Source organism: Scylla paramamosain, chromosome 3, assembly GCF_035594125.1.
Source record: "Scylla paramamosain isolate STU-SP2022 chromosome 3, ASM3559412v1, whole genome shotgun sequence".
Classification (NCBI taxonomy): domain Eukaryota; kingdom Metazoa; phylum Arthropoda; class Malacostraca; order Decapoda; family Portunidae; genus Scylla; species Scylla paramamosain.
The window spans coordinates 38,048,434-38,063,021 of record NC_087153.1 but is presented as its reverse complement, the minus strand read 5'-3'; the positions used below and the strand labels follow the sequence as shown (position 1 = coordinate 38,063,021).

The window sequence follows — 14,588 nt, the reverse complement described above, 5'->3', positions numbered from 1 at the left end:
AACATTTGGGGCTTTCAAGGGTGTCTTCGTGATTAAAAGTCATAATTCAGCAAGAAATTTGCATGCGAAAACACACACACACACACACACACACACACACACACACACACACACACACACACACACACACACACACACGGGAATCCAACCTGACATCTCTGTAGCCTTTGAAGAATGCCTCAGAGATTCAAGGGCGTTTTCAAACACTGCTGTTAAGCGTACAGTACAGTCTTTCTCACGCTAACACTGTAGAGACTGTTGGTGACCAGATCTGCGTGTTTCCAAAATTTGGATCGCGAAATCAAAATCCAGGTTGAAAGTTACCAGTTTATTTTCAATTGTTTGTATCAGGCAACACAGATAGGGCTATGTAATGGAGCAAGTAAGGCTAGTGAGTGAAGGACAATATGATTAGATTGCACCCTTGTAAGACCAAAGAACTTATTCCTAATCATTTCCTAATCCTCTTTTATTACACTTAACTGGGAGTAGTGGAAAATATTTGGGGCTTTCACGATTCAAGTGGTAATTTAACAACGATTGTACATGACAGTAAGAATCAAAATATTGAAAATAACACAAATATCTTGCTGACCTTTGCAGAGAGTCACAATAGAACGAAGCATTTAAGAAAGCGAACCTAAAGCTCATTTTATTTCCATTCCCTGACGAACCTTGCCCGGCAAAAAACTGTAACGCTGACTCAGAAACTCGCAAAAGTGATCGTTCTTCTAAGATGGTGAGTAGAAGGAGGAAAGATCAACCCAGTAAGACCTTAAGATTGTGTTGCTCGGAATACTGGATGACCCAAAAGCTGGACACATCAGTAATATCACATTCTTTTTTTTCAGATCGAATATGGGTTCGTCGAAAAAAAGAACAAATTGACTTGGTACTACTGAGTGGATGCAAGGAGTGTTTATACAGGCAGAAATTACATGATAAAAATGAATAAGAAATACATTTTTCCCTATATGTCCAGACGTTTGGGTCACCCTGTAGTGTAGCACTGAGAGGAGGACTGAGCCACAAATTAAGGGACACATTGCACATGACTGAAGATTTCCCTCATCGTGATTCTGTAAAGTTACGTAAGCTTGGGTGGCAGGGTCATGTCATGGAATCTAACCCTTTCAGTACCACGAGATGGGTTGAATTCTATCCCTGATGCCATTACAAAACTGGATAAAACCTAAGATGATACTGGTCGTAGCGAAGGTATTAAAACTCATCACTACGGTCGTGGCCAAGAGATCTGAAGGCTACATTATCGTACTCTTGCAACCTACCTGTCTGAATCCCTGCATGCATGACAATAATAATAATGATAATAATGATAATAATAATAATCAGTATTCCTATTAGTAATATATATACATACAGCAATGACAAATACCGTTATAGCAGGTTTGAGTTTCAGCTAATAAAATGATAAATACTGCCCTTATGTTATTAGAAGTGATAAGTTTTCCTGAAGCCCAATACACAGACGGGTTCGGACGGGCAGGTTACCAGTGTATGAGGATGCAGCCCTGGCCCGTATTCTGAAACGCTTTGCCCTCTCACCAACACTGTTCTCAGAGGCTTCAGGAATGATTTGCCGATTTCTCACGAGTGTTTCTCCTGCTAATAATGTAGAAATCTTGTTAACCAGTCACTAAAACCGTAAAAGCACTCTTGAAAACCCATGTTATATGATACATGATACGCATCCTTTGCTACATCATTATGCCTCAATTTCTTCTTTTTCCTGGCTAATGCAAGGGGTGTTTATGGAGCCTGGAAAGGGTCTCTGGTACTGAAAGGGATGAGAATATACAAGTACAATACCACAATCATGGTCAGAGGGTCCTGTAATCTGGTACACTCACTTGCACTGTGTTCTGAATCTTCCTTCAGTCTTAAATCCTCAGTCTTAACTCTTCAGATCTCCTTTGAATTTATCTATTCCCAGAAGACTTAATACTGAAGGAATACACTAAAGAGAGCAGAAAAAGAGTGTCCCACCTTGAAAGGACTGTTCACAGGGATTATACTTGAGATTAAAGTACAATATATGAGATTAACATCTTACTGCTAAAACTGGTTATTCCCCAGTGCCAGAATCATCAGTATGAAATATTAAAGAATAACTTATGATTAGGGATGTAAATGATAGCTTTTATGTGTGTGTGTGTGTGTGTGTGTGTGTGTTCAGAATTTAATGCATTTCCGTTGCTGAGGTGCTCGCACACACACACACACACACACACACACACACACACACAACAATAACACTCTTAACAGCATCATATTTACAATGGTGTTATGGAAAGTACATAAATATACTTTGGTTTACAAAAACTGATATTACACTGAGGATCCTTCAGCCAGTCAATCAATCAAAATATCAGACAACCGGTCAATCAGTCACTCAATGTGGGAGGTCGAGTGTTTTCAAAAGCTTCATACAGACTGTTTTCGGATCCTTGTCTGTCCCTGTCTGTTGGTGGGTGCCTGGCTGTCCAGAGGCTCCTGCTGTCTGTTGGTGGGTGCCTGGCTGTCCAGAGGCTCCTGCTGTCTGTTGGTGGGTGCCAGGCTGTCCAGAAGCTCCTGCTGTCTGTTGGTGGGTGCCTGGCTATCTAGAGGCTCCTGCTGTCTGCTAGTGGGTGCCTGGCTATCTAGAGGCTCCTGCTGTCTGCTAGTGGGTGCCTGGCTATCTAGAGGCTCCTGCTGTCTGCTAGTGGGTGCCTGGCTATCTAGAGGCTCCTGCTGTCTGATGGTGGGTGCCTGGCTGTCTAGGGGTTCATACAGGCTGTTCTTGGATCCTCGCCTGCCTACAGGTTCATACAGGCTGTTGTTGATCGAGACGTTTTCTGGGCGTGTTGGCTCATCAGTGTTCTGTGGTCTCATTGTTACATCTGTGGGCATGGTGAGAGATTGACGTTACTTCTACTATTGCTGTTGTTTCTGCTACTGCTACTACTATTACTACTACCAATACTACTACTGCTACTACTGCTGCTACTACTACTACTGGTGCTACTACTACTACTACTACTAATACCACTGCTGCTGCTGCTGCTGCTGCTGCTACTACTGTTGTTGTTGCTACCGCTGCTGCTGCTACTCCTCCTCCTCCTCCTTCTTTTATTGCCATTCTCCTCTTCCTCCTCCTCCTCCTTCTTTTATTGCCATTCTCCTCTTCCTCCTCCTCCTCCTCCTCCTCCTCCTACTGCTGCTGCTACTACTACTACTACTACTACTACTGGTGTTGCTGCAGCTGCCGTTGCTGTTACAGCTGTTACTACTTTTGCCGATGATAATGATAGAATTTATAATGATGATGATGTTGATGAAGACGATGGTGATAACAACGATAATAATAGCAATTATAATAATGATAATAATAATAATAATAATAATAATAATAATAATAATAATAATAATAATAACAACGAGAGAGAGAGAGAGAGAGAGAGAGAGAGAGAGAGAGAGAGAGAGAGAGAGAGAGAGAGAGAGAGAGAGAGAGAGAGAGAGAGAGAGAGGGGCACACACACTCACCATCAGTTGTCTCCTCATCACGCCGCCTCCGCCTCTTCAACACCACCACCACTACTACCACCACCACCACCACACCTGTCCCCATCGCCACCGCCACCAAATATTTCACAGGCGCTTCTTTAAATAAGAATGGCTTTTTTTATTTTGGTAGCACGGGGTGTGGGCGTGGCGGTTGGTGTGGGCGTTTCAGTGGGAGTGGGCGTTTCAATGGATGTGGGTTTGGCAGAGGTTGTGGGTTTGGCAGAGCATGTGGATTTGGCAGAGGATGTGGACGCGGGAGTGGGTGTGCGGGCACGATTGGATTGCTTTCCTTTCTTGCTGGTGTCAGGCTTTGGGGTGTTAGCGTCCAAGGATGACACATCCATGCAAAAACGGATGTCTTGGGATGGTCCTTCCTTCCACTTCTTGACGGTGCCGCAGCCTTCCTCTGGTTGGTCATTTCTCCACTCCGAGGGGCCGTGACCAGAGACTTGGAGCCTGCGAATGCCTCTGTATTTATCAGCAATGCGACATGGCAAAATACACTCGCCAGTTCTCACCTGCAGTTCAAGTTCACTATAGAAGAAGACCCCTATGCCTCTTTCAGGTTCCAGCAACTTCGCCTTCACCCACACCCCCCACCACCTTGCCTCGCACTGAAAGCACCTAGCCGGCAATTGGAACTGCAAGGTCTCTTGGCGATAATTCACGTCATGTTGAAGCGTCTCCACCTCGAGAGTGACGCCCTGGAAGCCTTGTTTGATGTGCACGTACCGGGTTATATTGACTGCTGTCGTTCTTGAATCTTCGTTGGTGACGTCCGCCACCAGACCAGTGTTCGAGATAGAAGTGTCAGCGAGGCATCCGTTGGGCCGAGCGGCGCCAGCATGGCCAGGCGTCAGCAGCAGGAACAGCAGGAGTGGGGCGAGCTCGTTCATGGCTTGAGGGCACCGTGTTGCCACGAGAAGTTCAGGCGATAGGGTTGAGTCATCCTGCTGAAGTGTTTGGTCTGAGGCACTGCTCCCACCCACACCCACCCACCCACCCACACACACACACACACACAGACACACACACACAGATAGTATATCAACACAGGTGGTAGTGTCACACGTGTTCGACAGTCGACAGGTTGCTGCGGAGCCTCCAACACTCCCACCAGGACTGAGGAATATCTGCTGTGCCTGAGGCGCAGAGCAAGGGCTCATCTACGTAGATATCATGTGATTGTACCAAGTATGTTACATGGATTTTCTCTCTCTCTCTCTCTCTCTCTCTCTCTCTCTCTCTCTCTCTCTCTCTCTCTCTCTCTCTCTCTCTCTCTCTCTCTCTCTCTCCGAAGTATGTACACTAAAATTCAGTGACTTACGACGTAGGAAGGGATTCACACGAACTGTGGCTAGTAATTACAAATAACATTAAAAACAAACAGCATTAAAAATAGACTGAAGATAATGAAACGTATTAAAGCCAAGTTGAAGATTATTAGCCTTATTCCTTTAGTCTTGCCATCCAGACAGCAGAGCAGAAGACATTAATTCCATGTATATACGACCTAACAGTTTCTAGTCGTCTTCGGCTTTCCCATCAGTCTTCTCCCAACTACTACATTTATCTCCGACGCTCTTCTAAGATCTTTGTCCATTCTCCTTCCTCCTGACACACACACACACACACACACATACACACCACTAAACAGTGTGAAATTTACAATGACATTATAGACATACCTCACTTTTACTGTTATTACCCTGAGGTTCCTTCATTCAGACAACCGGTCAGTCAGTCACTCAATGTAGAGGCTGTGTCCCTGCGGCCTCGTGCAGACCGAGACACATGTCATCGAGACTTGTCCCTTGTCTTTGACCCTTAGATTAGATTAACCCTTAGGAGGTCGAACGTCTTCAAAAGCTTCATACAGACTGTTTTCGGATCCTTGTCTAACCAGAGGCTTCTCCTGTCTGTTGGTGGGTGCCTGGCTGTCCAGAGGCTCCTGCTGTGTGTTGGTGGGTGCCTGGCTATCTAGAGGCTCCTGCTGTCTGATGATGGGTGCCAGGCTGTCTAGGGATTCATACAAGCTGTTCTTGGATCCTCGCCTGCCTACAGGTTCATACAGGCTGTTGATCGAGACGTTTTCTGGGCGTGTTGGCTCATCAGTGTTCTGTGGTCTCATTGTTACATCTGTGGGCATGGTGAGAGATTGGCGTTACTTCTACTATTGCTGTTGTTACTTCTGCTACTGCTACTACTGCTATCACTATTATTACAGCTACTGCTTCTACTACTACTACTACTACTACTAATAATAATAATAATAATAATAATAATAATAATAATAATAATAATAATAATACCACCACTACTGCTGCTGCTGCTGCTGTTGCTACTGCTCCTTTTCCTCTTCCTTCTCCTCCTCCTCCTCCTCCTCCTCCTCCTACTACTACTACTACTATTATTATTACTACTACTATTACTACTACTACTACTACTACTACTATTGGTGTTCCTGCTGCTGCTGCTGCTGTTGTTGTTACAGCTGTCACTACAATTGCCGATGATATTGATAGTATTTATAATGCTGATGACGTTTATAATGACGATGATGGTGATAGTAATAATAATAATAATAATAATAATAATAGTAATAATAATAATAGTAATAATAATAATAATAATAATAATAATAATAATAATAATAGAGAGAGAGAGAGAGAGGGGGGGGCACACACACTTACCATCAGCTGTCTCCTCATTACGCCGCCTCCGCCTCTTCAACACCACCACCACCACTACCACCACTACCACCACCACACCAATCCCCACCGCCACCAAATACTTCACAGGCCCTTTGAATGAGAAGAATGATTCTTTGATAGCACTGGTTGCGGGCGTGGCGGTTGGTGTGGGCGTTTCAATGGAAGTGTGCGCTTCAGAGGGTGTGGGCGTTTCTGTGGAAGTGGGCGTTTCAGTGGGGGTGGGTGTTTCAGTGGGAGTGGGCGTTTCAGTGGATGTGGGCGTAGCAGAGGTTGTGGGTTTGGCAGAGGTTGTGGGTTTGGCAGAGATTGTGGGTTTGGCAGAGGTTGTGGGTTTGGCAGAGCATGTGGGTTTGGCAGAGGATGTAGACGCGGGAGTGGGTGTGCGGGCACGATTGGATTGCTTTCCTTTCTTGCTGGTGTCAGGCTTTGGGGTGTTAGCGTCCAAGGATGGCAGATCCATACAAAAACTGATGTTTTGGGATGGTCCTTCCTTCCACTTCTTGACGGTGCCGCAGCCTTCCTCTGGTTGGTCATTTCTCCACTCCGAGGGGCCGTGACCAGAGACTTGGAGCCTGCGAATGCCTCTGTATTTATCAGCAATGCGACATGGCAAAATACACTCGCCAGTTCTAACCTGCAGTTTAAGTTCATTATAGAAGAAGACCCCTACGCCTCTTTCAAGTTTCAGCAGCTTCGCCTTCACCCACACCCCCCACCACCTTGCCTCGCACTGAAAGCACCTAGCCGGCAATTGGAACTGGAAGGTCTCTTGGCGATTATTCACGTCATGTTGAAGTGTCTCCACCTCGAGAGTGACGCCCTGGAAGCCTTGTTTGATGTACACGTACCGGGTTATAATGACTTCTGTTGTTTTTGAATCTTCGTTGGTGACGTCCGCCACCAGACCAGTGTTCGAGATAGAAGTGTCAGCGAGGCATCCGTTGGGCCAAGCGGTGCCAGCATGGCCAGGCGTCAGCAGCAGGAGCAGCAGGAGTGGGGCGAGCTCGTTCATGGCTTGAGGGCACCGTGTTGCCACGAGAAGTTCAGGCGATGGGATGGTGGAATTGAGACATCCTGCTGAGGTGTTCGGTCTGAGGCACTGCTCCCACACACACACAAACGCACATACACACACACACACACACACACACACACACAGATAGTATATCGACACAGGTGGTAGTGTCACACGTGCTCGCCAGTCGACAGGTTGCTGCGGAGCCTCCAACACTCCCGCCAGGACTGAGGAATATCCGCTGTGCCTGAGGCGCAGAGGAAGGGCTCATCTATGTAGATATCACGTGACTATACCAAGTACGTTACATGGATTCTCTCTCTCTCTCTCTCTCTCTCTCTCTCTCTCTCTCTCTCTCTCTCTCTCTCTCTCTCTCTCTCTCTCTCTCTCTCTCTCTCTCTCTCTGTTTGTCTCCAAAGTATGTACACTGAAATTCAATGACTTACGACGCAGGAAGTGAAGTGATTCACACGAACCGTGGCTAGTAATTACAAATAGCGTCGCATCGGCACTTATCTGATGCAGGGAGGGAGTCATGTTTTTACGTGGGTATTAGTATATAGGCTACTCGTATGTATCCTTAATTACGGTTGGTGTGGCTGTGATTTGATCCATAGACGAGGTTGTGTGTCACCTGTCAGTGACAGCTGTGACACCCTACACCCGTAGTCTACGTAGAGTAAGGGTGGCACCGTGCACTGCTTTGCCTTCGCCACACCTACGCTAACAGAATATTTTATCACGCACTGGTAAAAAACAGTCTTAAAAATAGACTGAAGATAATGAAACATATTGAAATCATATAAGTTGACGATTAACCTTATCCCTTCAGTGTTGCCATCACAGACAGCAGAGTAGAAGACATGAATTCCACGTATATACGACCTTGTTAACAGTTTCTGGTCTTCTTCGGCCTTCCCATCGGTCTTTTCCCAACTATTACATCCAAGTGAGACGCTCTTCTAAGATCGTTGTTCATTTTCTTTCCTCATGACACACACACACACACACACACACACACACACGCCGCATAGTGTAGTGGCCAGCACGCTCGGATCACAGGCTCACAACCGAGAAGGCCCGTGTTCAAGTCCCGAATGTGGCGAGGCAAATGGGCGAGTCCTCTTCACCTAATATCAAGAAGGTACGGGATGTAACCCGAGGGCTTTTTGCCTCGCTGTCCCGGTGTGTGGTGCGTGAGTAGTCTCAGTTCTACCCAAAAGATCAGTGACAATGATTCTCAATCTGGGATTAATGTATTCCTTGTGGGTAAAAAAATTACATGACAGGGTATGAATAACTGATATACCTGATAATTGAATAATAATTCAATTAGATTTTATTTTGGAGAGAGAGAGAGAGAGAGAGAGAGAGAGAGAGAGAGAGAGGGGGGGGGATAAGGATGCGTCGTGTAAGAATGTGTGTCTGTGTGTGTAAGGAATGGCTATGATTTTTTTTTTTTTTATGGAAGTAAGGGGTAAATGGAGAAATACATCAAGCCGAGTGGGTTCATGAAGGAAAGGTTAAGAATCTCTGCATTATGAGCTCTTACCGTAGAGGAATGGTTAGCTGGGTGGCACCTCAGTCTTTACTCCTCAGCACATTCATCACATCCTCCACTCCACATCCTGTCCATATTCATAAACATTTTGTTTTCTCATCCAGCAATACAGTAAAATCCCTCTTATCCGGCATCAACGGGACCGCCGACATGCCGGATACTTGAATATTGCTGGATACTTGAATAGAAGTGAAATTATGTCCACAATCACCACCCTACACTCACGCATCTTACCATAACAAAGATCAGCTGATCTGATCAGCTGCTTAAGTGTAAGCACAACACGCTTCCTCTTTTCTACAACTTTAGGCATGATGAAAGCGTCAGGCGATAAACAGTGCACACTCGGGACTGAGTCACTGAGTAAACACAGTGCAGTGGGCTGCGGATGGCGCGAAGCAGTGCGCTCTGGTGGCGAGGGGACAAAGTATGCCTCGCGCAGGAATTTTAATCGATTTTATGAGTGCGCATTGATTTTTTATTGATTTTAAGGCTCGGGGAAAAATGTGCCGGATACTTGAAGCTGCCGGATACTCGAATGCCGGATAAGAGGGATTATACTGTACTACGTATTTCCCAGAGATTACAGAGAATCATGTTCTCACAAGTGTTTTTTTTTCTTTTTTTCTTTTTATATGATGCAGAATCCTTGTTAAACTGTCACTACAATCATAAAAGTACATTTGAAATTCCGAATAACTTCGCAGCCAATCTTCTCTTGACTTGTTATAAGACGCTATACTGGAACTTTTTACGGTTTTCAGTTGTGTTTTCTTGATTTTAGGGAAATCTTAATAAGAATTCTGCATCAATGTAAAAAGATGCTTATGAAAATACGAAAAAAATAAGAATCATGTCTGTGATCTTTGAAAATAGTCCTTGTGAAAATTATTTTTCCCTATAAAATCGACCATTGCATCCCGCGATTCTAATTGGGCAAATTATTCGTGTAATATGCTGTAAATATTTGTGTTAGAGTTTCAGTCTGGATATATTTACACTAGAAAAAAATTGAAAGGAATTACTAATAATATTTGATCACTTTTAGCGTATTAGTATCACGATGATTACGTAGGAATTTTTAGATCCGAATTCAGACACGTTATGCTCTCTCAACAAGACTTTTCTCAAAGGCCACAGAGATTTTCGGCCGGGTTTTCAAGAATGTTTCTTCTGTCAATAATGTAACTGTTAGACTTGTTGGTCTGTCACTAGAAAAAGAAAAAAAAATATCCGTTTCACTTCAACTACCGCCTTTTGTAAGTAATGGAGGTGCCGCGTGAAAGTGTATGGTCCATGGTTGTGTGGAGCCTCGACTCTTATAAGAACATAAGAAATAAGGGAAGCTGCAAGAAGCGACCAGGCTTACACGTGGCAGTCCTTGTATGAAATATACCTACCTATTTCCACCTATTATCCCCATCCATAAATCTGGCTAATCTTCTCTTAAAGCTCTCCAATATCTTAGCACTAACAACATGATTACTGAGTCTGTTCCACTCATCTACCACGCTGAAAACCAATTTTTTTTCTTATCTCCTTCGTAAACCTAAATTTTTCAAGCTTGAACCCGTTATTTCTTGTTCTACCCTGGTTGCTGATCCTAAGAATTTTGCTTACATCCCCCTTGTTATAACCCTTATACCACTTAAAGACTTCTATCAGGTCCCCCTCTTAACCTACGCCTCTCTAAAGAATGTAAATTTAACAACTTCAGTCTCGCCTCGTAAGGAATACTCCTCATCCTCTGTATCCTTTTAGTCATTCTCCTCTGTACTGATTCTAATAGACCTATATCTTTCCTGTAATGTGCGGACCAGAACTGAACAGCGTAGTCTAGATGAGGTCTGACCAGCGCCAAGTATAACTTTAATATTACTTCCGGCCTTCTACTTTTAACACTCCTAAAAATGAATCCTAGTATCCTATTTGCCCTGTTTCTGGCCTCTATGCATTGTTTTCTTAGACGGAGTTCAGAGCTAACAATAACTCCTAAATCTTTTTTAAGGACGTAGGGCCACGGTGACATCCGGGTTTTTACATTTTACTTTCCCCATTTTTACACGGTTATTTATTCATTGATCACTCCAAAAGAAGGATGAACAACTGGGTGAGCCGTGCGCCGACCGCTCCAGCCTGGATTCGAACCATGTCTCGCGAGGATTCGTAGCCATGCCACGGAACCACAGTGTTATTTTTACATGTGACCATATTGATATAGGACACAGGGTTTGAACATGAGGCAGGAGTGAACTTGAGGTAAACTTTTACATGATGTTCAATCGTATATACTTTTAATTTCCATAGTCCTGGTGAGAGAGCAAAACGTTTGAGAATATGGAACATTACTGACGAATTGGCGGACTTGCTTACGAATACGGACGTGCCTTTTAGCGAGATGATGATGATGATGCAATACAGAGGAGAATGACTGGAATTATACCAAGGATGAGAAATATTCCCTACGACAGGCAATTGAAACTTTTGAATTTACATTTCGTAAAGAGGGGTATATTAAGAGAGGATCTGATAATCGTGTAAGTGGTGTGAGGGATATAACAAGAGCGACAGAAATAAAACAAAAATAAATAAAAAAAAAACATCAGGGTCAGCAATTTTGATAAAGGATAAGAAATGGCGGCTTTAAGCTTGATAAAGTTGGATTTTAAGAAGAGGAAGAATCTGGATTCTCAGACAGAGTGGTAGATGAATGGAATAGACTAATTGATTCAACGAATGAACAGGGAGCTCTAATAGAGAGGTATGTGGATGGAGATGATAGGCGGAAGCTATTAGGGTTTAATGAAAATAATATTAGTCTGCAAATTTCGAGACTGATTATTAATTTCTGTGTAAAAAAAATATATATACATATATATTTTTTTTAATCATGATCTACACACTGAAAGGATTGGCAATGAAATAATGAACTGAATTAATTTAAAACTAACCTTTACTAAATCTAACCTAGCCCTCGGATGGAAAGGTCAACGTTACTTTAATATTATCCAAAAGTTATTTTTAACACTCAAGGATTACCACGGCTAATGACTTCTTGCAGCTTTCGTTTCCTATGTACTATGTAGGGCCAGTATTCAGAAACGCTTTGCTCTCCCACCACGACTATTTTCAAAGGCCACAGAGATTATTGGCCGGTTTTTCACGAGTGTTTCTCCTGTTAATAATGTAGAAACTTTATTAATCTGTCACTAGAACCATAGAAATACCCTTAAAAAACCGTCACTTCAACTAGAACCTTTTGAAAATAATGGAAGTGCGGCCAGTCAAACACTGTTCTCTCACTATACAACTATTCCCAAAGGCTACAGAGATGACTAGCCGGGTTATCACGAATGTTTCTCCTGTTAAAAATATAGAAATGTTCTTAAACTGTCATTAGAACCATAAAAACACTCTTAAAAACCCGCGCCACTTCAACTAAAGCCTTTTGAAATTAGTGGAGGTGCGGGCACAAGTGTTGCAGAATGATGATGGTGGTGGTGGTGGCAGTGGCGGACGCAGCACCACCAGGCGGCGCCGCACGGAAGACTCCTCACAACAACACGGCATCTGAGAGGATGATTTAGTCTTATTTCCCCACCTCATTCTTCCCTTCCCCTCACTGTGATGTGACTCCACGCGCCACACTCGTGAGTAACAACCCTTCCTCCGCTTGTATGGTGTGCAATGAGATTACGTTAGAATGCTGTTGCTGCTGTGTGGATCTGTTAGAATACCGGCCGTGCATGCAGCAGTGACAGGAGGTCCTTCACATCCGTCGCCCATGCATTGGCTCAGTACGGCAGGTAGCATTGCCCTCAAGTTATTACTGTTATCAGCTGGTACGTTTTTTTTTTTTTTTTTGTTGTTTTTTTTGTTTTTTTATTGTCCGTTTATTAATAGAGCATGATAAAACAAAGATAACCACTAGGACCATTGTTGGTTCTTGAGGCTGATGAAATTGTAGGTTAGGTTAGTTTAAGACAGATTTCACTTTTCTCCTCCCTCTCTCACCTGAAAACCATGAAATCCCACCAAGCTCGCAAGTTTGTGCAGACTGGGAGAGAATAAAGGAGGTTGGGACGTTCAGCTGCTAGAAGTAACATTTACCACTTTTTTGGTGGTACATAGGGAGGGCAGGGCTGATAGATGTCTTGGTGGGATGGTAGGTTACAATGTGAACTTGACTATTATTAGGTGATGGTACACTAAGGGTTAAATAAGATTAGATGTAGAGGTAGTGCCCAATGTGGGAGGTCATTCCTCTGTGACCCCCTTTTTTTTTTTTTTTTGTAGGACTGGTATGGCTTCATCTCATTGTAATGAATGGGTTTGTGTAAATGTAGATCTTTGTTTTCAAGATAACATTAGAAGCGAAGGAGGTGATCAAGCATTTAGTAATAGTTTCATAGTGAATGAAGTTTAACTTTTGCTCTGTAAAATGTCTTAGGGTTGCTCAGATAAAATTATGTCATTATTAGTCAAAGGGTTAACAGAAGTACTCATTATTGTTATTTTTTGCAGTACTTAACATCCAACCTCCAACCATGGATAGAGACATTAAACATGTGCCTTAACAAAACACTCCTTGGGTAACTGGATGATAATTATTAAAAGCTGTGGTTACCTTATGGTAGACTGATCACCACATTGCAGGAGGTAGCAGTAGACACCTACCAAAACAGTAATTACTCCCAGTGAGGTCTCAAGCACTGGACCAGTTTGTACTGGATCAGGGGATGCTGTGAACTTTCCAATGACCCAAGTGTGACCTCACGGAATGTTTCCCTCTGTCTCATAACAAAAGGGGCAGTCACAACCTGCCCTCTAAAAACAACTCTTTCCTTCACACAACTCTACATGCACTTAACACACACACACACACACACACACACACACACACACACACACACACACACTTCACTCAAAATTCAAAATTTTTTTTTATGGTAACTCCTACACCAGCCTCAAAGTCCCTGTCTGGGAAGGTCACCATAAATGTCCCTAGGTCAGACTGCACTTTCTGAGTTAACTAGTATTCTCAATCATTCATTCCCTTTTCTGGTAAACCTTGGAACTTTCTGTCTGCTTCTGTATTTCCTCCTCTTTCAAGAGGGAGATTTCAAGACACTTATCCTCCATTTTTTTACAGTTGTTTCTGACTGGTTGGGGACTGACATGTCAATGAGTCTTTTTCTTCCAATTTTGTTGCCCTTGGCCAGTGCCCTGCCTTCATAAAAACTATGATAAATAATGAAAAAAAGTATGCCTATCACAAATCACTAAGGTGATGCTAAAATATGGAAGGACTTATTGAGGGAATGTGGTGGTATATCAGCAGTGGAAACTGTATCTAAAATAGCACTGGCAGTGTTATCAGTGTTTGGAGGAGATGTGGTGTTTTCAATTAAAAGTGGATGGAAGAGTGGGTAGTAAGCCAAGGTGTGTATGTTATCATGGCACATCCACAGTGACTTTACATGTATCCACTGAGAAATAACAATTATATCCCTTGCTAATTTAAATACCTTATTAGATTTTTTTTTTTTTTTTTACCCATTTATTTGTCAGGATGAAATTCCTGACCACTGAAAAGTCCATAGACTGAGTCAAGTTTGCTTGAGTTGTCTGCAGATCTTCTCTATTATACCATATACTGTCTTGCCATTTCCTTCTCAGGAACAAAAATACTAATCTTTGTGTGTATATGTTTTATTTATTTATTCATTTATTT

At 43.1% G+C, this 14,588-nt stretch overlaps 3 protein-coding genes across 9 annotated transcripts in view; 1 reads left to right on the top strand and 2 right to left on the bottom strand.

Moving 5' to 3' along the window:
• Window positions 1-313: 313 nt before the first annotated feature.
• Window positions 314-5,390, bottom strand: LOC135095164 (uncharacterized). Of its 3 annotated transcripts, none has more exons than XM_063995960.1 (3): window positions 5,253-5,390; window positions 3,544-4,517; window positions 314-2,900 (listed from the first exon to the last, which is right to left on the bottom strand). In XM_063995960.1, exons 1-2 carry the CDS (start codon window positions 5,286-5,288, stop codon window positions 3,663-3,665), a joined length of 891 nt encoding a protein of 296 aa, XP_063852030.1. In that variant the 5' UTR covers window positions 5,289-5,390; the 3' UTR covers window positions 314-2,900; window positions 3,544-3,662. The 3 variants fall into 3 exon arrangements, with proteins under 3 accessions (XP_063852030.1, XP_063852031.1, XP_063852027.1); XM_063995961.1 differs by having other exon boundaries at window positions 3,544-4,514; window positions 5,253-5,387; XM_063995957.1 differs by lacking the exon at window positions 5,253-5,390 and having other exon boundaries at window positions 3,544-4,730.
• LOC135095137 (alpha-1,3-mannosyl-glycoprotein 2-beta-N-acetylglucosaminyltransferase-like) overlaps window positions 4,660-14,588 on the top strand; it is a 24,226-nt gene continuing 14,297 nt past the window's right edge. The window contains exon 1 of one of the 5 annotated variants that reach the window (XM_063995931.1): window positions 4,660-4,758. The gene's annotated coding sequence lies outside the window, so the exon portion shown is untranslated. Of the gene's footprint in view, window positions 4,759-7,455; window positions 7,593-12,219; window positions 12,505-12,677; window positions 12,697-14,588 lie in introns of those variants that run through there. The other 4 variants (XM_063995924.1, XM_063995906.1, XM_063995915.1 and 1 more) reach the window with 4 other exon arrangements.
• Window positions 4,773-7,522, bottom strand: LOC135095159 (uncharacterized). The gene is made up of 2 exons (XM_063995944.1): window positions 6,258-7,522; window positions 4,773-5,703 (listed from the first exon to the last, which is right to left on the bottom strand). Exons 1-2 carry the CDS (start codon window positions 7,288-7,290, stop codon window positions 5,402-5,404), a joined length of 1,335 nt encoding a protein of 444 aa, XP_063852014.1. The 5' UTR covers window positions 7,291-7,522; the 3' UTR covers window positions 4,773-5,401.

What these genes read in the sequence shown, in the direction of transcription:
- LOC135095159 (XM_063995944.1), bottom strand. Translation starts at nt 7,290, where the DNA reads ATGAACGAGCTCGCCCCACTCCTGCTGCTCCTGCTGCTGACGCCTGGC. An exon ending in TAATGAGGAGACAGCTGATG is followed by an intron (nt 5,704 to 6,257) that starts GTAAGTGTGTGT and finishes CCATGCCCACAG; the next exon opens with ATGTAACAATGAGACCACAG.
- LOC135095164 (XM_063995957.1), bottom strand. Translation starts at nt 4,730, where the DNA reads ATGAGCCCTTGCTCTGCGCCTCAGGCACAGCAGATATTCCTCAGTCCT.